We start from the raw sequence: 21,591 nt of genomic DNA, 5'->3' as shown, positions 1-21,591 counted from the left end.
CGTACTCTCGTGGCACACGCCCTGCACACACTCACTGGCACATGCCCCATTCAAACCTATGGGTGAATCTCCGTTTTTGCGGGGTGGTGGTGGTCTGGAATGGATCCCACACAAAAACGGAGGGCCAAATGTATAATATATATAAAATATAAAATAAAATACACAACACACACACACACACAATATTATATATATATATATATATATTATATATATATATATATATATATACAGTATTATCACATACACACACACACACATATATAATGTGTGTAAATATTGAGGGTTAATGTTGGGGTTAGGTAATCAGGTATCCTGGAGATGGGTCCCAAATATACACATTAAATTCAGTTATGTTTCATATGCACCTCATTATATGCATAGCCTGAAGGTAATTTTATGCATAATATTTATACATTTATACACAATATTTTAACTAATTTTATGCATGAAACAAACTTTGTGTACATTGAGTGACCAGAAAACAAAGTTGTCACTGTCCCAGCCACCCATGTAAACCATTTTGGATTTGGGAGTATTTCTGATTTCAGAGTTCCAGATGAGAGAGACTCAACCTGTACTTTTGTCCCATCCTTTTGCCTTTCAACCCACTGTCAGCTCGAATGCAGACCCCAAAAATGGATTTAGCCTTTGGATTGAAAAGAGGTTCTCCACCCAAAACAAAACCAATTCTCTTTTTGCTCTGGCAGAAAAGGCCAGCTCTTTTAACCCACTGTGCAGAAGAGAAAGACTTTGGAAATGTGGCCAGCAAGATCTTAAGGATCTGGCGGGAATGCAAAAGATTGAGATGCCCTGACAACATTTTTTTTTAAAGTGTGATGCCAAAGGCAGAGGTCTGTGTGACCCAGCTGGTTAGATATAAACGAAACTGGCATTTCATTTTTCCTCCATTGACTCACATGAATCGGTGACTCATCCCCCGGTTTCTTGCTTCGCCGCCCATTCATGACTCATGTCCTTAAACCATCTCTCACTTATCAGTGTCCGGTTCCTAGCTTTTATTCTGATGGGGACACGAGTCCCGATCAGGCTTGCAATGCTGTACTTTAATATTCCAGGCTCGAGAGGAATCGTGACACTGGCTAATGAGATGAGTTATACCTTCATTTCTTCGCTCTCTCTTTCAATACTCCTCTCCATGACCAAAAAATATCCTTGGATAATGGCACTCTCCAAACGTCTTTTAGAATTACATCCCCTAAAAAGGTTTCGAACCGATAGTGTAGGAGGAATAAATTAAATTCAGATTTAGTATGCACACTGATCTGGGAGTAAGCTGCAGGATTGCATCTGTTGTGAATTGGTAGACCATTTATAAAGAAAGGTGTTATATTGGATGGGGGAGAACATTTCTTTCCTCCTTTGCATGACTCAGAGACAGATGAGTTTAAATGATGGTTGCCTCATATTTTAGCACCAGAAAAAAAGCCTCCTTCATACATTGTGATATAATAGAAAACAGGTGTGGGAAGTGTCAAAAGTATGGAGAACTTTTCTCTCATTTTTTTTTGTAATTACATTTATATTCTGTCTTATCTTCAAGAAGTTCAATATGAGATACACACAGTCGGCCCCTCACAGCCACAGATTCTTTATTTTATTTATTTAAGGTATTTATACGCTGCCCTTCAGCCCTAAAGGCTCTAAGAGAGGCTTACGATTATTATTATTATTTTTAATTAGACGGGTTATCCATGGATTCAAATATCCACAGCTTGAAAGCATCCAATATATTTAGAATATATATATATATTCTAAAAAGCAAACTCTGATTTTGGCCACTGTATATACAGGATGCCATTTTACTGTGCTACTGTATACAATGTGACTTGAATATCCATAGATTTAGGTATCCACAAGGGGCCTGGAACCAAACTACAGTGGATACCAAGGACCCACCGTGCCCTGTGTTATCTCCATGAAACTCAGTATGAGAGACATAGTTCCTTCTCACCTCATTCCATTTTTTTGCAATCACAAGTCAGATTGAGAGACGGTGCTTGGCCCAAGTGAGCTTCATAACTGAGTCCATAAAGATTTGAATTCGGGTCTCCTGAATCCTTGCCCAACACTTTAACCCAGTCTTCCTCAAACTGTTGTTCCTTGGACGCGCTGAATTGCAACCCCCATCATCCCCAACAGCACTGCCATTGACCTTGTTAGCTAGAGATGATGGGAATTGGTCCAATATACATGGAGGATACCAGAATTGGAGATGGCTGTTCTCACCAATCTACCACACTGCTTTGGGGTATAAAATCCATCATTATACTATACGAAAGGTGGACTGTGGCTGAGAAACTGTGATTTATGCCATCTTCTTTTGTGGCCAGTTAAAATTTTCTGTAACAATCCTTATTTAATGTGAAGTCAAAGGTTTTCATGGCTGGCATCCATAGTTTTTTGTGGGTTTTGGGGACTATGTGGCCATGTTTTAGAAGAGTTTATTCCTGATGTTTCACCAGCATCTGTGGCTGGCATCTTCAGAAGATGCCATCTCTTTATTCTTGCATGGCATCTCTGAAGATGCCAGCCACAGATGCTGGTAAAACATCAGGAATAAACTCTTCTAAAACATGGCCACAGAGCCCCCAAAACCCACAAAAAACTATAAACCTTATTTAGTTTGGTGAAGAGACAACTGAGAGGTAACATGATAGCTACCTTAAAATATTGGTGCCAAGACAAAGCCATCTGATCTTGAAATCTAAGCAGGGCCAGCTATGGTTAGTTCTTGGATGGTAGACCGCTAACCAATACCAGATGCTGTAAGCTGTATTTGAGAAATGGCAAAACCACCTCTGGACTAAGAAAAGCCCATGAAATTAATGGGGTTGCTGTAAGTCGACAGCTGACTTGAAGGCACACACACAGACACACACACAACACTCTGCCTCCCAATTCCTGCCAATCTTATGCTTTTATGAAACATTCTGCAAAAGGAAGGGATCCTGCCACTCACTTGAAAACACGGACCTGACACCCCATGCCATGTGTCATGCGCATGAGCTTTTCTCGCCCAAGCACTTACCGGCTGAACCAGCACATTGTTCTTCCCATAGAGCAAATGTGTCCTTGAATTCTGGTGCAGCGACTCCACATAATCTCTGGCTGAAGCAGCAAAACGGTCCTCCGACATGCTTCCGCTCGAATGCCGTTTCCTTATCTAGCAGAAGAGCCCAGTGTCAGCATCACAAATTACATCAATCGCAAACTGCATATATTATACCAGTCAGACATGTGACCTACAGATACTTACCACCTTTCCAAGTCTATATCATGCACTTAAAGAAGTATCAGAAGAACCTACCTTGGACAATAGAGATGGGCAAGTTTGGTGGCTCTGGGAGCCTAGGGATCCCTGAGATCTGCCACAAGGAGCACCCATGCCAAAAATATGGGGTTCCTTCCCAAACAGGACATACCTAGAAATTCCAGTTTTGGAGGCACCTTGTAAGAAGGTGTGCAAGAGGGGCCAACAAGCTACTACTTGTGGGTCAAATCCAGCCTTCACAGCTTCCAGGGCCAAAATGGAGTGAAGATTGGTTATTTTGTCCTATATGGCAATGGGTGTTTGTTTTCTGGCTATGGGGGTCTTTCCTCCCCCCAAAAAACTGGTAGTGGCCAATTTTCTCTAAGAGTATGGGGTGCACAGAGGTGTCAGAGCGGCAAGTGAGATCTTCCAAGGCCCTGATGCTATGTGGATCATATCCAGATCTCTGGGAATCTCCTACCAAAAGGCTCAGGGCCTTGCTTTAGAAAGGATCAGGAACTCCTGGATACTTCCAAGAATGTGCATTCCCCTTGTTGTGTGCCTTCAAGACACTTCCGATTCATGGTTGCCTGCCAAGAAAACCCCACAATAGGTTTGCCTTAGGGTTGCCCTAAGGCAAACCTATTGTGGGGTTTTCTTGGCAGGCTTCTTCAAAGGGGGTTTGCCAATGCCCTCCTTTGAGACTGTGTGACTTGTCCAAGGTCACCCAATGGGTTTCCATGGCTGATCTGGGATTTGAACCCTGGTCTCCCAGTATCCTAGTCCAACACTCAAACCAGTACATTGTGCTGGCTCGCTCTTTCTCTTCTTTCAACCCAAAGGAAGAGAACCTTTGTGCCAAGAGTGGTTGAGGATGACCTACAAAAAGGGATGTGGGTTGCAGGCCATGTGTTGCCCATGACTGCTATTCAAGGCTGCAAGGTGAATCTATCATGGGGTTTTCTTGGCAAGATTTGTCTAGAGGAGGTTTGCCATTGCCTTCCCTTGAGGCTGAGAGAGTGTGACTTCTTGCACAAGTGACTAACAATACTAAGAGTCTATGATTCCATCTAGCTCTGTATGGCAGCATCTTTCCAGAGGACGATCCTTTCCATCTCCTACTCTCTGATCTTTCCAAATGAATGAGTCCTGGAGCAAATCAAGCCAGAATTTGTACTAAAAGCCAAAATAGTCAATAGTGCTTTGGCCATGTCATGAGACAACGTGGCTCATTAGAAAAGACGATAATCCTTAGTAAAGTGGGAAGCATTAGGAAAAGACGAAGACCATATTGTAGGTGGATAAACCCAATCTAGAAAGCCATATCCCTGATGTGAAATCGAGGGCTTTCATGGCTGGCATGCATAGATTTTTATGGGTTTGGGGGGCTATGTGGCCATGTTCTGGAAGAGTTTATTCTCAATGTTCAGCCAGCATCTGTGGCTGGCATCTTCAGAGAATGCTGGCATGGAAATCACACAGTATATATACCCCACTCACTTCCATGCCAGCATTCGCTGATGATGCCAGCCACAGCCACAGATGCTGGCATGGAAGTGAGTAGGAGATGCCAGCCACAGATTTTGGCGAAACATCAGGAATAAACTCTTCCAGAACACGGCCATATAGCCCAAAAACCCCACAAAAAACATATCCCTGAGTTTGCAGGGCCGTCAATAACTACGGTTCTGGGAGGTCTTTCATTCATTAGGGTCAACATAAGTTGAATCCAAATGAATGGCAATTCACAAAAGCATCACCAACATCCCATCAATCCAGTTAACTTAAGTTCATGGGAACAATAATGTTGAAATAAATCCCATTATATTACAGTGAAATGGTTTTAGAGTCTTTCGTTGTTGCCAAGAAAACTTATCAATATCAAGATAAAATTAATTCAAGTCTAAATGGGTAATATCAAGTTTGACCTACTCCTAGCGCTGGCCGTTTCGACGGAGAGTCTTGCCGACCGTGAGCGCCGTGAATCCGATGCCTTTGGACGAGTTCATCCGCCGAGGGGTCTGTCCAGAAGTGGTCAGCTGTTTTCAGCTTGGTGTATTCAAGGGCACATGGTCCAACTGAAAATAGAAAAGAGAGAACGATACTGGGACACTCATTATTTGGAGAGGAAGCCAAATCGACCCACGCTTATCGTGAGGAGCATGCAACTCCCTTGTTTTAGAACAGTTCCATTCACTGCCAGTCTGTTTCCATGCACAATGTCAAGTGTTGCCCATGCCCTACAAAGTCCTATATGTCCCAGTTCTGGGCTATCTGCATCTGCCCATATGAGCCTGCCCAAGTACTAAGATGCTCTTATCTTGAACTCACCACCTTAAAGGAACATTTAGGAGGAACACAGGAGAGATCCTTTCCTGTGGCTGCTCCCAGACTCTGAAACTAACTACTTAGAGAAGTCAGGCCATCTCTCTCCAAAGTCCTTTCCCCTCCATCCTGATGCTGCTGGTCCCCCTTCTCTCAAGGTTGCCAAGTTTCAAAAAATTACCTTTTTAAAATACAGCTCCGAGAATCTTCTCTCTAACATGGTCTGGAGATACTCAAGAAGAAACAGGTCCAAGATCTGGACAATTGCTATTTGCATTTGTTTAAACATAGGTTAAAGGTTTACATGGTAGCCATATTTAAATATTTGAAGGAATGTCATATTGAGGATGGAGCAAGCTTGTTTTCTGCTGCTCCAGAGACACGGAGCAATAGATGCAAACTACATCCTTCCACATTAGGAAGAACATTGTGATGGTAAGTGCTATTCGACAGTGGAATAGGCTGCTTTGGAGAATTGTGGAGTCTCTATTTTTGGAGGATTTTAAATAGAGGCTGGATGGCCATCTGTCAGGAGCGCTTGGATTGTGTATTCCTGCATGGCAAGCGGTTCGACTAGATGGCTTTTGGGAGTCCCTGCCGACTCTAGGATTCTATCAATTTATATGCATTTAGTGGATTCACCCAATTATCACTCATATCTCTTTTGACTTTTGGGGAAAACCAGGCGATGATTTTAGGTAGGAGTGGAGACTCTCCTACTCTTTGGAGATGGATGACTACTACTCCCATCATGCTTTATCACTGGCCAAGCTAGCTGGTGCTCTTGGGAACTGTAGTTCACGAACATCTGGAGAGCTGCAGGGTTCTGCAGTTCTCAGCATTTCTTTATAAACCATCCCTTATTAACTGTACTTTCCTTCAACAGAGGAGAAGCATCCTGCTGAACATAACAAGCTTAAAATTATCCTTTTCTTGTTTGTTCCTTTGCTGCAAAGGCACATCTTCAGTTCCTCATGAAATAGTGGATGCCGTATGTTTTTTACTTTCATTTATATATATACACACACATATATAAACTAACTCCAGCATTAAAGTCTAGTTGAATTGAAGATAAGGCTTAACAAAAGCATCTTTTCATTTCCGCCTTTCTCCTTCTTTTGGTCAAATCACGTCAAATTTCTGACTCACAGGCAGAGTTTCTGCAAACGTCTTTGACAAACCACACGGGGACTGTCAAAACAGAGCTCTTCCAAACCACACAAAAACAACGTTTTTGAAAAGATACTTACCCAGGAGGCATGCCAAGATGGGCCCACAGACTGGATCTGACAATAAGGCCTCTTTTTCATAATATTTGCTGGAAGAGACCAACCCAAAATAACAATGAACAAAAATACTTTTCACAGGCAATAATAACATTTTGTAATGCATGGAAAGCTTTGCAAACCATCTCTGCTCATAGAGAGATCTTGTAGCACCTTTGATACTAACTGAAAGAAAGACGTTGGCAGCATGAGCCTTTTGTAGACTTAAGTCTACTTCCTCAGATGGTTCATGTCAATGAAAGCTTATGGTGCTAACTCCTTCCTTTCAGTTAGTCTCAAAGATGCTACAAGATCCCTCGACATACTGACTTCAGAGACTAACACAGCTATATTTTAAAACCTCTGCTTGGTTATTTAAAAACACACAAAAACAACGGTCACACTTTGAATGGAGCAAGGTGGCTTTTTATTGTAGGAAGCTGCATGACTTATACCAGAACAAACTACTTTGGGTCCTTGGTATTTACTGGGGTTTGGTTCCAGGATCTCCATAGATATCAAAATCCCTGGATGCTCAAGTTCCATTAAACACAATGAGGTAGTTAAATGGTGTCCATTATATAAAATGACAAAATCAAGCTTCCCTTTTTGGAATTTATATCCCCCCCCCATATATTCAAGCCGTGGATGCTTGAATCTGTGGGTAAATAATCCGTGGATAAGGAGGGCTGACTTTATTTGCTCTTCTACACCAGCACCATCTATTAGCCATGACTGAGTGTCTTCAAGTTGACTTATGGCGACCCCATGAATTTCATGAGTTTTTCTTAGGTCGGAAATATTCCAAGGTGGTTTTGCCAATTCTTTCCTCTCAATAGGGGTTTCAGTAGGGGAGTGTGAGGGATACAGACCACACCAGATGACACCCTAAAAGTGGGGTGACACCACTGCTCCCCAATATTTGTCTTGTAGTAGAAACAGGCTCTGACATCCTTTTAAAATATCAGAGCTCAGTGGAAAAAATGGGGTAAATGGGGTGAGGCTCACTGGGAGGAGAAAGGAAAGAACATTGGATAACGTGTATTTAGGCTGTGCATAGGGTATTGCAATTTAAATGTACCATTTTAATGTTGCTAGTTGCTTATGTCTGTCGGGAGTGCTTGGATCGTGTCTCCCTGCATGGCAAGGGGTTAGACTGGATGGCCTTTGGGGTCCGTTCCAACATTAGGATTCTATATGAGGCTATCTGCTTTTAAATTGTTCATTTTAATTGTTTCATTGTTTTATCTGGGCTTTGTATGTAGAGAGATCTTGTGGCACCTTTGAGACTCATTGAAATAAAGAGATTGGCAGCATGAGCTTTCCTAGACTTCAATCTACTTCCTCAGATGCATTTGGGCATTATTTGGGCTTTGTTATTGTTGCTGTTATGTACAGAGGACCCTTAGTATCCACTGGAGTTTAGTGCCAGGACCCCCATCCAAAATCTGTGGATGCTCAAGTCCCATTACATACAATGATATAGCAAAATGGTGTTCCTTATGTACAATGGCAAAATCCTAGTCTTCAGATGCATTTGGGCATTACCTGGGCTTTGGTATTGTTGCTGTTATGTGCAGAGGACCCCTAGTATCCACTGGAGTTTGGTGCCAGGACCCCCCATGGACACCAAAATCCATGGATGCTCAAGTCCCTTTACATACAGTGGAGTAACAAAATGGTGTCTCTTATATACAGTGGCAAAATCAAGGTTTGCTATTTGGAATCTATGCTTTTTAAAACATTTTCAAGCCATGGGTGCTTGAATCTGTGAGTCAAGAATCCGTGGATATGGAGGGCTGACTGTACTTATGCTGTTGAGTACTGTCATGCAGCTAAAGTGGAATAAGAGCGCTACAACAGCGTAATGTGACATTGTGCAGTCTAACCTGGTATAACGCAGCGTCCTATGTTCCTGTGAAGATGTACAGCCTTGAATGCTGGGGATAATGTACCACTAGATGGGGCAGGAGCATCTTTCCTAAGCCATGTGTGCTCAGAGATGCTAACACAGTGATGTCATTCCTTCAGCCCAGAAATATTTTTATTTCTGATGTGAAGTTGAAAGCTTTCACAGCTGGCATCCATAGTTTTTTGTGGGTTTTTTGGGCTATGTGGCTGTGTCCTGGAAGAATTTATCCTTGATGTTTCGCCTGCATCCGTAGCTGGCATCTTCAGAGGTTGGTGGCATGGAAGTGACCCATGGGGGCGATTTACATGTTAATGTTATCTGCCCAACCAAGGGTCACACAATATATATACCCCACACATTTCCTCTGAAGATGCCAGCCACAGATGCAAGTGAAACGCCAGGGATAAATTCTTCTCGAACACAGCCACACAGCCCAAAAAACCCACAAAAACTATTTTTCCCTGATACAAAAAGAAGCAGTGGCTGTGTGTTGGACATATTGAAGAGTTCAACACAAGCCAAAGGAGAGATGAGCACACTCACATTCACGGACATTTATATTTTGTGGTTCATGTCGTAACAAGCAGCTCTCCTGACCTCCTGGGACACTGTCCAACCATGGGTTGCATCCAATGGAGAAAATCCAATTTCTTTTCTCAGTCTAGTCCCGCACAAAACAGAGGCCAGGGAAATAGCTTTTAGGACCACAGCTGTAAGGCTCTTCTAGCCAGCAAGTCAGTGGCCATGCTGGATGGGGATTCTGGAAGGTGTAGCCCAACAAGAACATTTCTAAACTCTAATGCTGGGTATCATAAACTGGGTTCCCTGTTAGGAAATAAATCTCAGCTAGGTAAGATCCAGCCACTATGGATGGTTTGCTATCTCCAGATGTGTCAGCCTGCAAATTGCATTTCCATCCCAGTTGGGAATGATGGGAGTTGCAGCCCAACATTTCCAGAGGGCAGGATCGTAGCAGAGTTCAGACCATGCCACTATCCTCAGAACTCCTTTGGGCATCTTTGAAATGTGGCATAAAAGTGGACGATGTCATGTTTCACATGACGGACAGAAAGGAAAAGCTGGTGGCTCTCTTGGAACAGCACTCCCTAACTTGCCACCCATTGTGTAGGACTGCAACTCCCATCATCTCCCCGAACACTGGCTGTTTTAGCTGGCAACGATGGGTGCTGTGTCCCAGCACATTTGGTGGATGCCAAGTTGGGGAAAGCTACACTTGGACCTGTTACCTTTTGGACTACAAAATCCTCCAACAAGCAAAGCCCCTGCCTGTGGTTGATTCTGGGAGTTGTAGTCCAAAACATTAACGTCTCCAAGCTCTGCATTGTTTCACAACTGGAGGTGCAAAGGACTGATCTCAGGACCTCCAGCAGGCAAAGGGAATACTCTTCCCAAATAAGTGCTGTAGCTTCACATTGAGAGTGTAACCAACAGCATCCATAAAGCCCACTTCTCACTGCAGCGCTCCTTACCTGCAATTGTCCACAATGAACTGCACAATTTTGTCAAGCACTCTCTCCGTTAAAGCGGTGCGCACCCAAATGTGCTTGATAGCTTGTGGGGTGAGGCTGGGGGCTTTGCTTGCGGTAGAGCTTTGCCGCTTAAGGGATTCTTGGCCAGCTGGCTGGTACTTCTTGCTGGGAAACAAAAACACAAATTCAAGACTTGAAAAGAGTACCCAAAGCCAAGAAGTAGGTCTTGGCATCTGTTTCAACGCAATTAAAAAACAAATTGACTCATGCCATCATAGAATCCTAGAGCTGGAAGAGACCCCAAGGATCATCCAACCCCATTCTGCCATGCAGGAATACACAACCAAAATGCCTCCAAGAGATGGTCATCCAGCCTCTGTTTAAAAACCTCCAAAGAAGGAGACTCCACCACACTCCAAGGCAGCATATTCCCACATCGAACACCTCTTACTGTCAGGAGGTTCTTCCCAATGTCTAGGTGGAATCTCCTTGTAGTTTGAGCCCATTGCTCCAGGTCTTATTCTCTGGAGCAGCAGAAAACAAGCTTGCTGCCTCTTCAATATAACATTATACTTATACAGGGCTATCTTAACTGTCTCTTCTCCAGGCTAAACATACCCAGCTACCTATGTCTCTCCTCATAAGGTTTCCAGACCCTTCACCATTTTGTTTGCCAACCTTGTTTGGTTGCCTAAAATTGTGTTGGCCTTTTCAGCTGCTGCATCACACCAGCAACTCATGTTTAACTTGCGGGCTGGCCTCATCTGGAATCCTGTCTCCAGTTTTGGGCACCACAGTTTAAAAAAGATGTTGAAAAGCTGGAGCATGTCCAAAGAGGACCACCAAAATGGTGAAGACTCTGGAAACCATGAAGCCTTATGAGGAGAGACTTAAGGAGCTGGGAACGTTTGGCCTGGAGAAGAGACGGTTAAGAGGTATGATAGCCCTGTTTAAGTATTTGAAGGGATGCCATACTGAGGAGAGAACAAACTTGTTTTCTGCTGCTCCAGAGAAAAGGACCTGGAACAATGGATTCAAACTACAAGAAAACAGATTCCACCAAAACAAAAGGAGGAACCTCCTGACAGTAAGAGATGTTTGATTGTGGAAGACATTCCCTCGGAGTGTAGTGGAGTCTCCTTCCTTGGAGGTCTTTAAACAGAGGCTGGATGGCCATCTGTCGGGGATGCTTGGATTGAGAGTTCCTGCATGGCAGAATGAGGCTGGACTGGATTGCCCTTGAAGTCTCTTCCAATGCTATGATTCTAAGTATATATTAATTTATTACTCCTTTATGGTTCACCAGGACCCACAAATTAGCATGCAATAAAGGCGGCAGCCACACTGCAGAAATAATGCGGTCAGACACCGCTTTAACTGTCATGGCTCAACCCTGTGGAATTCCGATCAAAGTGGTCTCTTAAAGTGGTGTCAAAGTGCATTATGCCTGCAGTGCGGATGCAGCCAAGAAGCATAAAAATATACGTTTAAAACCATTTAAAAAACCAAAATGCTGCATGGGACAATATAAATTGCGACCATCTTCTGGAAGGATGGGATTTCCTTGCAGAAGGAAATTAGAATTCCTTGGGGAAGGGGAATGTCACAACGGAGGTGGTTGCCGGAGAGAAAACCCAGCCTTGTGTGCATTTCTGTAAGGCTCAGCATTCTCCCAAGCCCACTTATTCGTCCATCTTGCGTCATTTTGGCCACAAGAGGATGAACACTCAGAGAAAGTTTGCTATTTTACCTTGTTTCCTTGTTTTAATTTATGTTAAAGCTATTCTATTTCTCTACTAGATACATGTGACTTGTATCTAAATACCTATAATCATATAATCATAGAGTTGGAAGAGACCACAAGGGCCATCTAGCCCAACCTCCTGCCATGCAGGAACTCTCAATCAAAGCAAACCAATCTCTTCTATAAAGATGTAGAAAAGGTTTTTAGAAAGGATCAGGGGATGAGCTTGCTATTAGTAGATTGCAAGATTTGGAATCGATATTCAGACTGTCCATTTTTGGCAAAAAGGTTGACTGGATAGCCCTTATGTTGCCTTCCAGCTCTAAGATTCTTACGATTCTATATAAACATAGATAGAAATGTATTTTTGTAATCTATCTTTTCTATTACAGGTTGAGTCCCCCTTATCAATAATTCCAGAATACTCAAAAATCCCAAAACTTTTCCATGAGTCGTTGAGATAGCGAAATGTTTGCCATCTGATGGTTAAACTTTGTTCCAAGCCCGTACAGTAATTACTTTTTAAAAATTGCATACAATTGGCCCTTCGTATCCTCTGGGGTTTGGGTCCAGGATCCCCTGTGGATACCAAAATCCATGGATATTCAAGTCCCATTAAATACAATAGATAGTAAAATGATGTGCCTTATAGAAAATGGCAAAATCAAGGTTGGCTTTGTGGAATTTATATGTATTTTTTGGAATATTTTCAAGCCATGGATGCTTCAGTCCGTGGATAAAGAATCCATGGATACAGTATAATAAACTTCAGGCTGCGTGTATATAAGGTGCATATGAAACATAAATGAATTTTGTGTTTAGACAAATACCATCCCTGAGATATCTCATTTTGTGCATATGTGCAAATACAGGTAATTCAAAATCCGAACACATACACAGACACAGATATACAGTCAGCCATCCATAGACACGGATTTTTTTATCCACGGATTCAAGTATCCAAGGCTGGAAAATAACCCAAAAAAGTATAAATTCCAAAATATTCCCCCCAAAAAAGTATAAATTCCAAATGGCTATTACAAATAGCAAACCTTGACTTTACCATTTTATACAGCGCACACCATTTTACAATGTCACTGTAGTTAATGGGACTTGAACATCCATGAATTCTGGTATCCAGCTAACAAGGGCCCGCTGTGTATGTATGTATGTGTGTGTGTGTGTATATATATATATGTGCGTGTCTATATACACACACATACACACTCCATGTTGAGAAACACTTCTGGTCCCAAGTATTTCAGACTCAACCTGCATGTTTGATCATCACAATTTTGCAAAACAGACAAGGGTTGAGTATGGGATTTTCTTTGTATAATGTTTGCACTCCAGTCCTGAGCTGACTGGCATCTCCCATCATTCTTCCACTTTTGTCTTGTGCATTACCCTTTTCCCTGTCATTATACAGCGGAGAAGCAGCCATATATTATTTTTCAGGCTTGCTGCCATTTTTGCAAAACATTGTCATAATGTCCCAAGTCTGGATTATCTGGTCTGATTCCTGCGCCATCGATCCCTGTTGCTCCGACAACAGCATTCGATCTGCTGGCTTCTCCCAAGCAATGCAATAAATTTTATAAGGGGGAGGGGACCAAGGGTACGTCTGCCGCTCTCAAACAGACATAACAGCTTATTGAACACCTTCCGCCTCCATGTTTTTCCTTTTCCTCTGTAGGCATATGGACAAGTTAATGCTATAGGGATGATTCAAGAGCCTTTCCAGATATGATGACAGGTGATGACAAAAAGATAGCTTGCGGGCATGCTAACGCTTACAAGGCCAAGCCAACCAGCCATTGCAAAAGAAAAGCTTCAGCGAGGAAGGAATGGAGGGATGCAGGAATAAGAGACCGGTATGACGGAGCTCATTTCCCAAAACAATAAAGCCTAATGCACCGTTTCTCTTGTTTTAACAGCCTTCCATGAATGCCACGCCAAATTGCCAGCCAAATTGCTATCTCTTTTCTTCATTGGATTAAACACACAAGTTTCTGGTCCTCTGGATTCCAGAAGAAACACTCACTTGGGTCTGTTCTGCAAAATCAACTGCCATGGCTCAATGCTGTGGAACAGCAGGATTTGTAGTTTGTCATTGGCACCAGGGCTCTCAGACACAGAAATCTAAAGGGCTGACAAAACCACCGATCCCAGAATTCCATAGCATTGAGCCCTGGCAGTTAAAATGGTGTCAAACTGGAATATTTCCACAGTGCAGACTAGACTCAAATATAATCCCAAACGACTGTAGGTTGGGCAGAGGGCTACAACTTCAGCATCCTTGTTGTTGTTCGCCTTCAAGTCGTTTCTGACTTACAGCAAGTTTCTTCAGAGAGGATTTGCTAATGCCATCCTCTGAGGCTGAGAGTGTGTGACCAGTGGATTTCCATGGTTGACCAGGGATTCGAACTCTGTCCAACATTCAAACCACGCTGCCTCATTACACAGACCCCTATTATGAAGTCAAAGACTTTCATGGCTGGCATCCACAGTTTCTTGTGAGTTTTTGGGCTGTGTTCTGGAAGAATTTGTCCCTGACGTTTCTACTGTATCTACTGCAGTCCCCTATTGCTCCTTCCCATAGATCCTGTGCATACCTGCTATGCTCTCCCAGATGAAAATAGGGATATTTTTGATGCCACTAACTTTTGTGTGATGCAAACTGTTACTCCAGTCTATCTCTACCTTAGTTCATGCACACGCATTTGCAAAGACGAGCTCTAGAATAACATGTGTCCTGTCCCACTCACAGATTTAACATTCAAGCTTTGCTCCCATGAAAGAGTGCAGTTGAAAACATAGAGGTCCAGATGTTTTAGACTTTCAGCTTCCACAATCCTCCTGGCCATTGGCTATGCTGGCAGGAGAAGATGTTAATTCAGGTTCAAAACCTCTGGAGACCTACTTCTTCCCCAAGCAGAGCTTGGAAAAGTTACTCTATGGACTACAACTTCCAGAATCTCCAAATCATCTTGGCACCAGCCCAGTGCTGCACACAAAAAAATAACTTTTTAAAGCTCCAATGATTTCCAAACTTTGGTCTTCCAGCTATTTTGGACTTCAGGTCCCAGAATTCCTGACGGTTAGCCAAATTGGCTGGGGCATCTAGGACCTAAAGTCCAAAACACCCGGAGGACCAAAATTTGGATGGATGGATGGCTTAGCTTCCCCAACTCTCAAAGTGTATCAAATTATAACTTCCATGACAGCCAGTATTCTGGTTGGAGAATGATGGGAGACGTAGTCCGTCATACGTGAAGCGTTCCACGTTAAGAAATGCTGGTTGAAGATTACACTTCCAGTTGAAACTGGAAGGGTGGAGAGGAAAGGAATCCATCAAATAAGACTTTCTTTCTTAGAATTCACCAGACAATAATAGAGAATGAAAAGAGCATTCTTCTTTTATCTTATTCTCGCTTGACTTAAGCTAATAACCTGAATAGAGAGAGAAGTGCTGTCTGATGGCTGAACCTCCTGCCTATATTCTCCCAATTTCTTTTAGATGACCTGAAAAAGTGGGGAAAAAATGGGCACATTTTATTTTGTGGCTAGTTCAGGTTACAGTCATGGGGAAATATATTGATTATTATTATAATTATTATATACTGATTATATTAGCTTACAGTTCTAAACCGCTTAGAGATTGCTTAGGCGGTATGAAGCAGTATATAAATTAAGCTGCTATTGCTATTATTTGTCTGGGATCAGGGCCACCTAAAACTTCATCATTCCCAACGGAGTTTGAAATAACTAGTGAGAAATAACTAGTTACCTGCAATTAATTCTATGAATTTGGGAACGATCGATCAGGGAAAGAAGTGAGATAACAATTCCCCAGTTCTACAATCGTGAATTAACTTGGCCCTAGGCTTCAGCTCAGAATCAGCTGGGCCAAGCCTCCAACCATTCAAAATAATAGACCGCAGTCCTGAGATTTGTAGTTTGGTGAGGCACTTGAGCTCTCTGGCTGGGAATACCAAATGCCCCACTCCAAACTGCAAATCCCAGGATTGCATAAGATGTTGCCATGGACGTTAAAGCCATAGCACTATAATTCTGCAGTGTGAAAGGACCCCGAGCTTCCTCAAACGGAGACGTGTGTCCAAATCTCTCTGGCAATGATAAAGGGGAAAGGACCAATTCTAGCCCTGGTGAAGGTGGCACAGAAAGCCCTTAGCAAAGTGTTGTCCAAGAGGCGCCCTTTCCTACAATGGTGCCCCCCTCCCAGGGAGCAAGAGGGACTGAATTGTGCAAAATGATATTCTGCTCTGTTTTAGGTGTCCCTTGGAGATAGACTTTTGCCCTCACCTGCCTTCTACCTGCTGCAGCAGCTCCTGCGCTTTCCTGCAGATATCACTGGCCACGTCGTATGTCTTGCCAACCTTGGTGAAGAGAGCAGCAATCTTGTCAGTCCGCAGGAAACCAGCCGCCCGCCGCTTCAGCATGTGCAGAAGGCATGCTTCCACCACCCCTGGAAGAGGAAAAGCAAACAGAGAGTGCCAATAAGCAATGCCAACCCAATCCAGAGTGCAGCTCTCTTGGGGTCTAATCGTGTGAAGAAAGAAACATAAAGTTTAGCTAGAGAGTTGTGCCTTTCTAATGCCTTACCACATGATATTGTAGTTCTTCCGTTCTTTTCCCATGGGAGACAGTCATAAAAGCAAGCCTTTTTTATCACCCCATTTGATCACAGTTTTACAACCATCTCCCATGGGAAGAGAACTGATGAACTACGACATCATGTGGTAAGGCGCTACTATCTGGCAGAACGTCCGCTTTCTTTCCTTGTGCGATAAGCTCCTTGGACAAACATGGATTACTATCCCACAAGATGCACAAGCATGATATGTCTGACTCTAGGGCAGCGGCTCTCAACCTGTGGGTCGCAACCCCTTTGGGGGTCAAAGGACCCTTTCACGGGGTCGCCGAAGACCATTGGAAAACACCGCTCCTCTATCCGTCTTGAGGAGGTCTACCCACATTTATGGTTGGGGATCATCACAACATGAGGACCTGTATTAAAAGGTCGCTGCATTAGGAAGGTTGGGAACCACTGCTCTGGGCTAACTACATCCCTCCAAATGTCTTGCAACTGGTGCAACCTGTCACTGAAAGTACCATGCAGACTTCAATGGAGAGCACATTCCATTAAACAGCTTTGTCCCCATTCTCTGAATCTCTCTTTCAAGTGATATTCAAAGGAAGACCTTTCACAGTTCAAGTTGATCCAGCAGAGGATCACCTAGAGATCTACTGGTAGGCCATGATATGCCATCTGCCCATTCCTGTAATGTATATAACATACCTATTCCTTTGCTTTCAGAATTGGATTGGACCTCCTTTCCTGCTTGTAGCCTTGCCATAGACACCTGATTTGCCATTGGGAGCCATAATAGACTAACTGCAGCACTAGATGGGCCTTGGATCTGAACCAGCATGACTCCTTTTATGTTCTATTCCACCATACGTTTATACTACACTGGCAGGGAAAGCAGAATTCTGGAATGAAGAGCTGTAACCCATCTGCAGTTCCATGCAAACAATTACAATCTATGGCCCCATACAGACATGCCAAAATAAAGCTGCTTCAGATCACTTTGGAGGTATGCTGTTTAAATGATGCATGCTTACTAAGAGTCTGGAAGCCACGCGAAAGCCACGATCCACTCCTAAGGACTAGAGCGCAGTTTTGGAGCAGCTTCCGCACTTTCAGAATGCATGCATCATTTAAAAAGCATACCTCCAAAGTGACCCGAAGCAGCTTTATTTTGGCTTTCACGGTTGGCAAACAGAGGAGGAAGAGGTAAGAAAGAAAGCTCCATGTCTTTGGGAAAGGCGAAGGATTCAGCATTTGGCACAAACTCAGAGGCGGAGAGGCTGCATGCGCGCAGCTGAAATAAGGTCTGCAAGTTGGGCTGGGGCTGAGTTGGATGGCTTTATAAGTTAGGGGCCTTTTCCCACTTAGTTTGCAAGAAGCAAATTTGGTTTCTCTACATCTACTGTGAAATACAACCCTGTGATTTATGACTCTGGACTGTTTCTTGACTCTGATATCTTGCTGCTGCTACTTGGACTCTGCTTTAATTTACAGCTCTTGACCTCAGACTGTTATCAGACACCACTTGTTGCTTCGGCTACTGCACTTTTGGCATTCTGTCGCAGCATGATAGCAGGACACCAACCCTCCCATGTATATGTATGCATATATTCCGTTTCTGTCCCATTCTCTATCACAGGATTCCAAGATACACCTACAAATAAAATCAATTTGAACCCTTTAAAATTGCAAGACAACAGACAAATGTGTAAAACTAAAAGCACATTTAACCATTTAACAAGTTAAGATATGTATCAGAAGCCTTTAAAACAATGCACAAAACAAAAATTTGAACAAGAACAATTAAGCTATTAGTAAATGAACCTGGAGTAAGGTCATGAAATATTTAAAGAAAGAGTGGGGGGACATTATAATTTGAAGTAAATAGAAAATAAATACTAGACAGAAACAAAATTAGATAAAATGTATAGCTTAAAACATGTGGGTGCATGGTGAAAAGTCATACATGAAATACGTGATAGCTGCCCAAAAAGAAGAGAAATTTGGCATAAAATTCAGAAGACCGCAATGAATGAAGTAATGTATGTAAGTACGAAAAGAAGGAATACTGTATAGTAGTTAATATATACCATATAGTAGTTAATATAAGAGATCCTACAGAAGCAATACTTAACTGGAAAATGAATGTTATTTTGAACGTCTGATTCGATTTGGAAATCGCACCTTGTAATGACTGGAAATGGACGATGTGATTAATTTTATAAATGACTAATAAACATATTAAAACATAAGATATAATAAATGAACCTGGTTCTAACTTGGTGCTGGAATAAAAACTAGCCTCAGTACCAATCTGGCCCGCAAGATTGGGCAAGGGCAATCCAGAAGTCGGGCACCACAACAGAGAAGGCATCTTCACACACTGTATAAAGCATTTGTAAAATTACTCGAGGTAGAAATTGGCTCCTTTTCTTTCCCCTTTGCTCACCGCTCCAGAAGATGCCCACTTCATTAATGTGGTAGCTATCCACTCAATTGAACTACCCAGCTTCCTGGCACTTCGACACCCACAGAGCGTTTTCATCCATGAACAAGCCCTGTTGATCTGTGATTAAAAGAATTATAGAGGCATGCAGATTTCTCCAACTCATCCCACACCTCCAGAAAGAAAGAACGAGAGAGAGAGAAAGAAAGCTGGATCAAACTCTTCCAGACTGATATAACCACAATATTTTGTGTTCAGTTGTATCCATTACTGCATTGAGACTTTGGGGAAGCAAACCAGCTTTGGGGAGTGAAGAAACAATTCAGTGCAAAAGACAGCTATTCTTTTGCTTTCTAAAAGGCTGAAATTCTCTCTTAATGCATGCGCATACACCAACCAACTCAAACCAGCTATAGCAGACCAATGGAAAACTAACAAGTCTCTGTGTTCATTTGAATGGTATAATTCCATTGTGGTCCCAACAAAGAAAGCTAATGGCGTCAGTCGTGAAATTAAGGTCTGACCTGACACAGAAATAATGCACTTTGACACCACTTTAACTGCCATGGCTCCATCCTACACAATCCTGGGATTTGTAGAATTCAAAGATATAGCCATGTTGATCTGTGGAATCAATATGTAGAGAGATCTTGTAGCACCTTTGAGATTCACCGAAAGAAAGAAGTTGGCAGCATGAGCTTTTGTAGACTTCAGTCTACTTCCTCAGATGCATTTAGCGAAGTGGAAGCCAGGGATGGACACACACACACACACACACACACACACACATACATATATGCCATAGGTATGTGAGAATGTCAATTCAAATTCAAAATCCTTTGGGTACAGAAAGTTTGCAGGTGCCAAAATTACACTACATGAAACATGAATCGGTGGGAAAGTTATCCTGAAATAGCAAGTATGTAAACTTGGAGGGAGTGAGCCTTCAACTTTTCAGAGTTGAAGAACTACAGTAATACGACCATCATCCTTCAGTGTTGCCTGTATTTGGGATTGATGGGAAATGAGGTTCAACCTCTACACCAATTGTAGCAGCAAACATGTAATGTTAAAATATATAAAGATTTACCTTTCCATCAGTCAAAGCTGGGCTTCAGCTGAAGAGCTGGAATGAAAGCGTAATGGATGATGTTAACAGCCGCTGCAGCAATCAATAAATACCTATAAAATCTACATTGCCTTAAATGGCAAGGAGAAAAAAGAATACAGACAGCTCTAAGCTAAGCTTTGTGGCTATGTGTGAACCAAGCATAAGCAAGAGGAAGATGGGGGAGAATAGAAAATACTAGCCCTGGATGACTGCCAATATTGCAACCGCCCTTGCAGTGATGTTTCGCACTTGTGGATTAGTGCAATTGGGAGGCCATTGATGGGTTTCCCCCGTCAATGAAAAGGGACACCTTAACCTCACTTTGGGGACAGCAGCTATGGGTTGGAGGTGTCGTGCTGCGATAAGTATCTCCAATCTCCAAAGCCACTTTTTCCCGGCTGTAAAAGCTGTGTGTAGTAATCCTCTCTGTGCCAAACACCTCTTAATACTGGGAAGTTTGGGGTTTTTTTTGTCAATGATCAATCAAAATCTCTGTTTTAATCCACTGTTTTAGTTCCCGCCGACAAAACTGTTCCATCTGGTTTGTGAACACACAGTTCAAATGTTTGAAAAATGTAACTATAGCCACCTTAAATCAACGTTCCCATTCCCTTGCCAAAGGCTGTATGGTTGCTGTGGGCTTAAGCCAGCCAAGGCAGGGCCTGAGCCAAAAGTGTATGGGACTGCTATCTGCTCTATTTGTGCTAAGCTTATTTCCTATTTTTGTTTTGGTTTTTTTTTTAAGTTCTTGTTTTTCATGCTTGGAAGCTTCTTTGAAATGTGCCAGTTAATGCCGGGACTGTATGATGCCCTGGAGCCCTAGAAATTGGGCTTTGGGGGCCTTTGCCCAGCTTTGTCTGAGCCATGATTAGCATTTATGATAGCCCTGATATGATATATGATATGATATATGATATGATAGTCCTGTTAAAATATTTGAAGGCTGTCACATTGAGGATGGAACAAGCTTGTATTCTGCTGCTCCAGAGAATAGGACCCAGAAAAACAGATGCAAGCTCCAGGAAAAGAGATTCCACCTAAATATTAGGAGGAACTTCCTGACAGTAAGAGCTGTTTGACAGTGGAACATGTTTCCTTGGAGTCTCCTTCTCTGGAAGTCTTTAAACAAAGGCTGTATAGCCATATGTTGGGGATGCTTTGTTGAGAGTTCCTGCATGGCAGAATGGGGTTGGACTGGATGGCCCTTGGGGTCTCTTCCAACTCTATGATTCTATGATTTAGACAAATATTTGCAACCAGCAGTTAAAAACTCATTTGGTAAGCCATATGTTTTGCCATTCCAAGCCAACAAAGACTCTTCTCCTGTAAACGACACTTGATTTGTCATGATCCAAACATATCAAGCTGAGCAAAACCATCTTCCAAAGAAGGTAATCCCAACCGCAGGT

The 21,591-nt window shown here is 42.6% G+C and overlaps 1 protein-coding gene across 3 annotated transcripts in view; it reads right to left on the bottom strand.

The window, feature by feature from the left end:
• Positions 1-21,591, bottom strand: part of SGSM2 (small G protein signaling modulator 2) — a 104,036-nt gene that overhangs the window by 38,496 nt on the left and 43,949 nt on the right. For all 3 annotated transcript variants that reach the window (XM_042442627.1, XM_042442628.1, XM_042442629.1), the window contains exons 3-7: positions 16,337-16,499; positions 10,267-10,431; positions 6,850-6,917; positions 5,207-5,352; positions 3,053-3,187 (exon numbers count right to left, since the gene is read on the bottom strand). In XM_042442627.1, the coding sequence (XP_042298561.1) occupies positions 3,053-3,187; positions 5,207-5,352; positions 6,850-6,917; positions 10,267-10,431; positions 16,337-16,499 (677 nt within the window). The remainder of the gene's footprint in view (positions 1-3,052; positions 3,188-5,206; positions 5,353-6,849; positions 6,918-10,266; positions 10,432-16,336; positions 16,500-21,591) is intronic.

Source organism: Sceloporus undulatus, chromosome 11 (assembly GCF_019175285.1).
Source record: "Sceloporus undulatus isolate JIND9_A2432 ecotype Alabama chromosome 11, SceUnd_v1.1, whole genome shotgun sequence".
Lineage (NCBI taxonomy): Eukaryota > Metazoa > Chordata > Lepidosauria > Squamata > Phrynosomatidae > Sceloporus > Sceloporus undulatus.
This window is presented reverse-complemented; position numbering and strand designations above follow the sequence as displayed.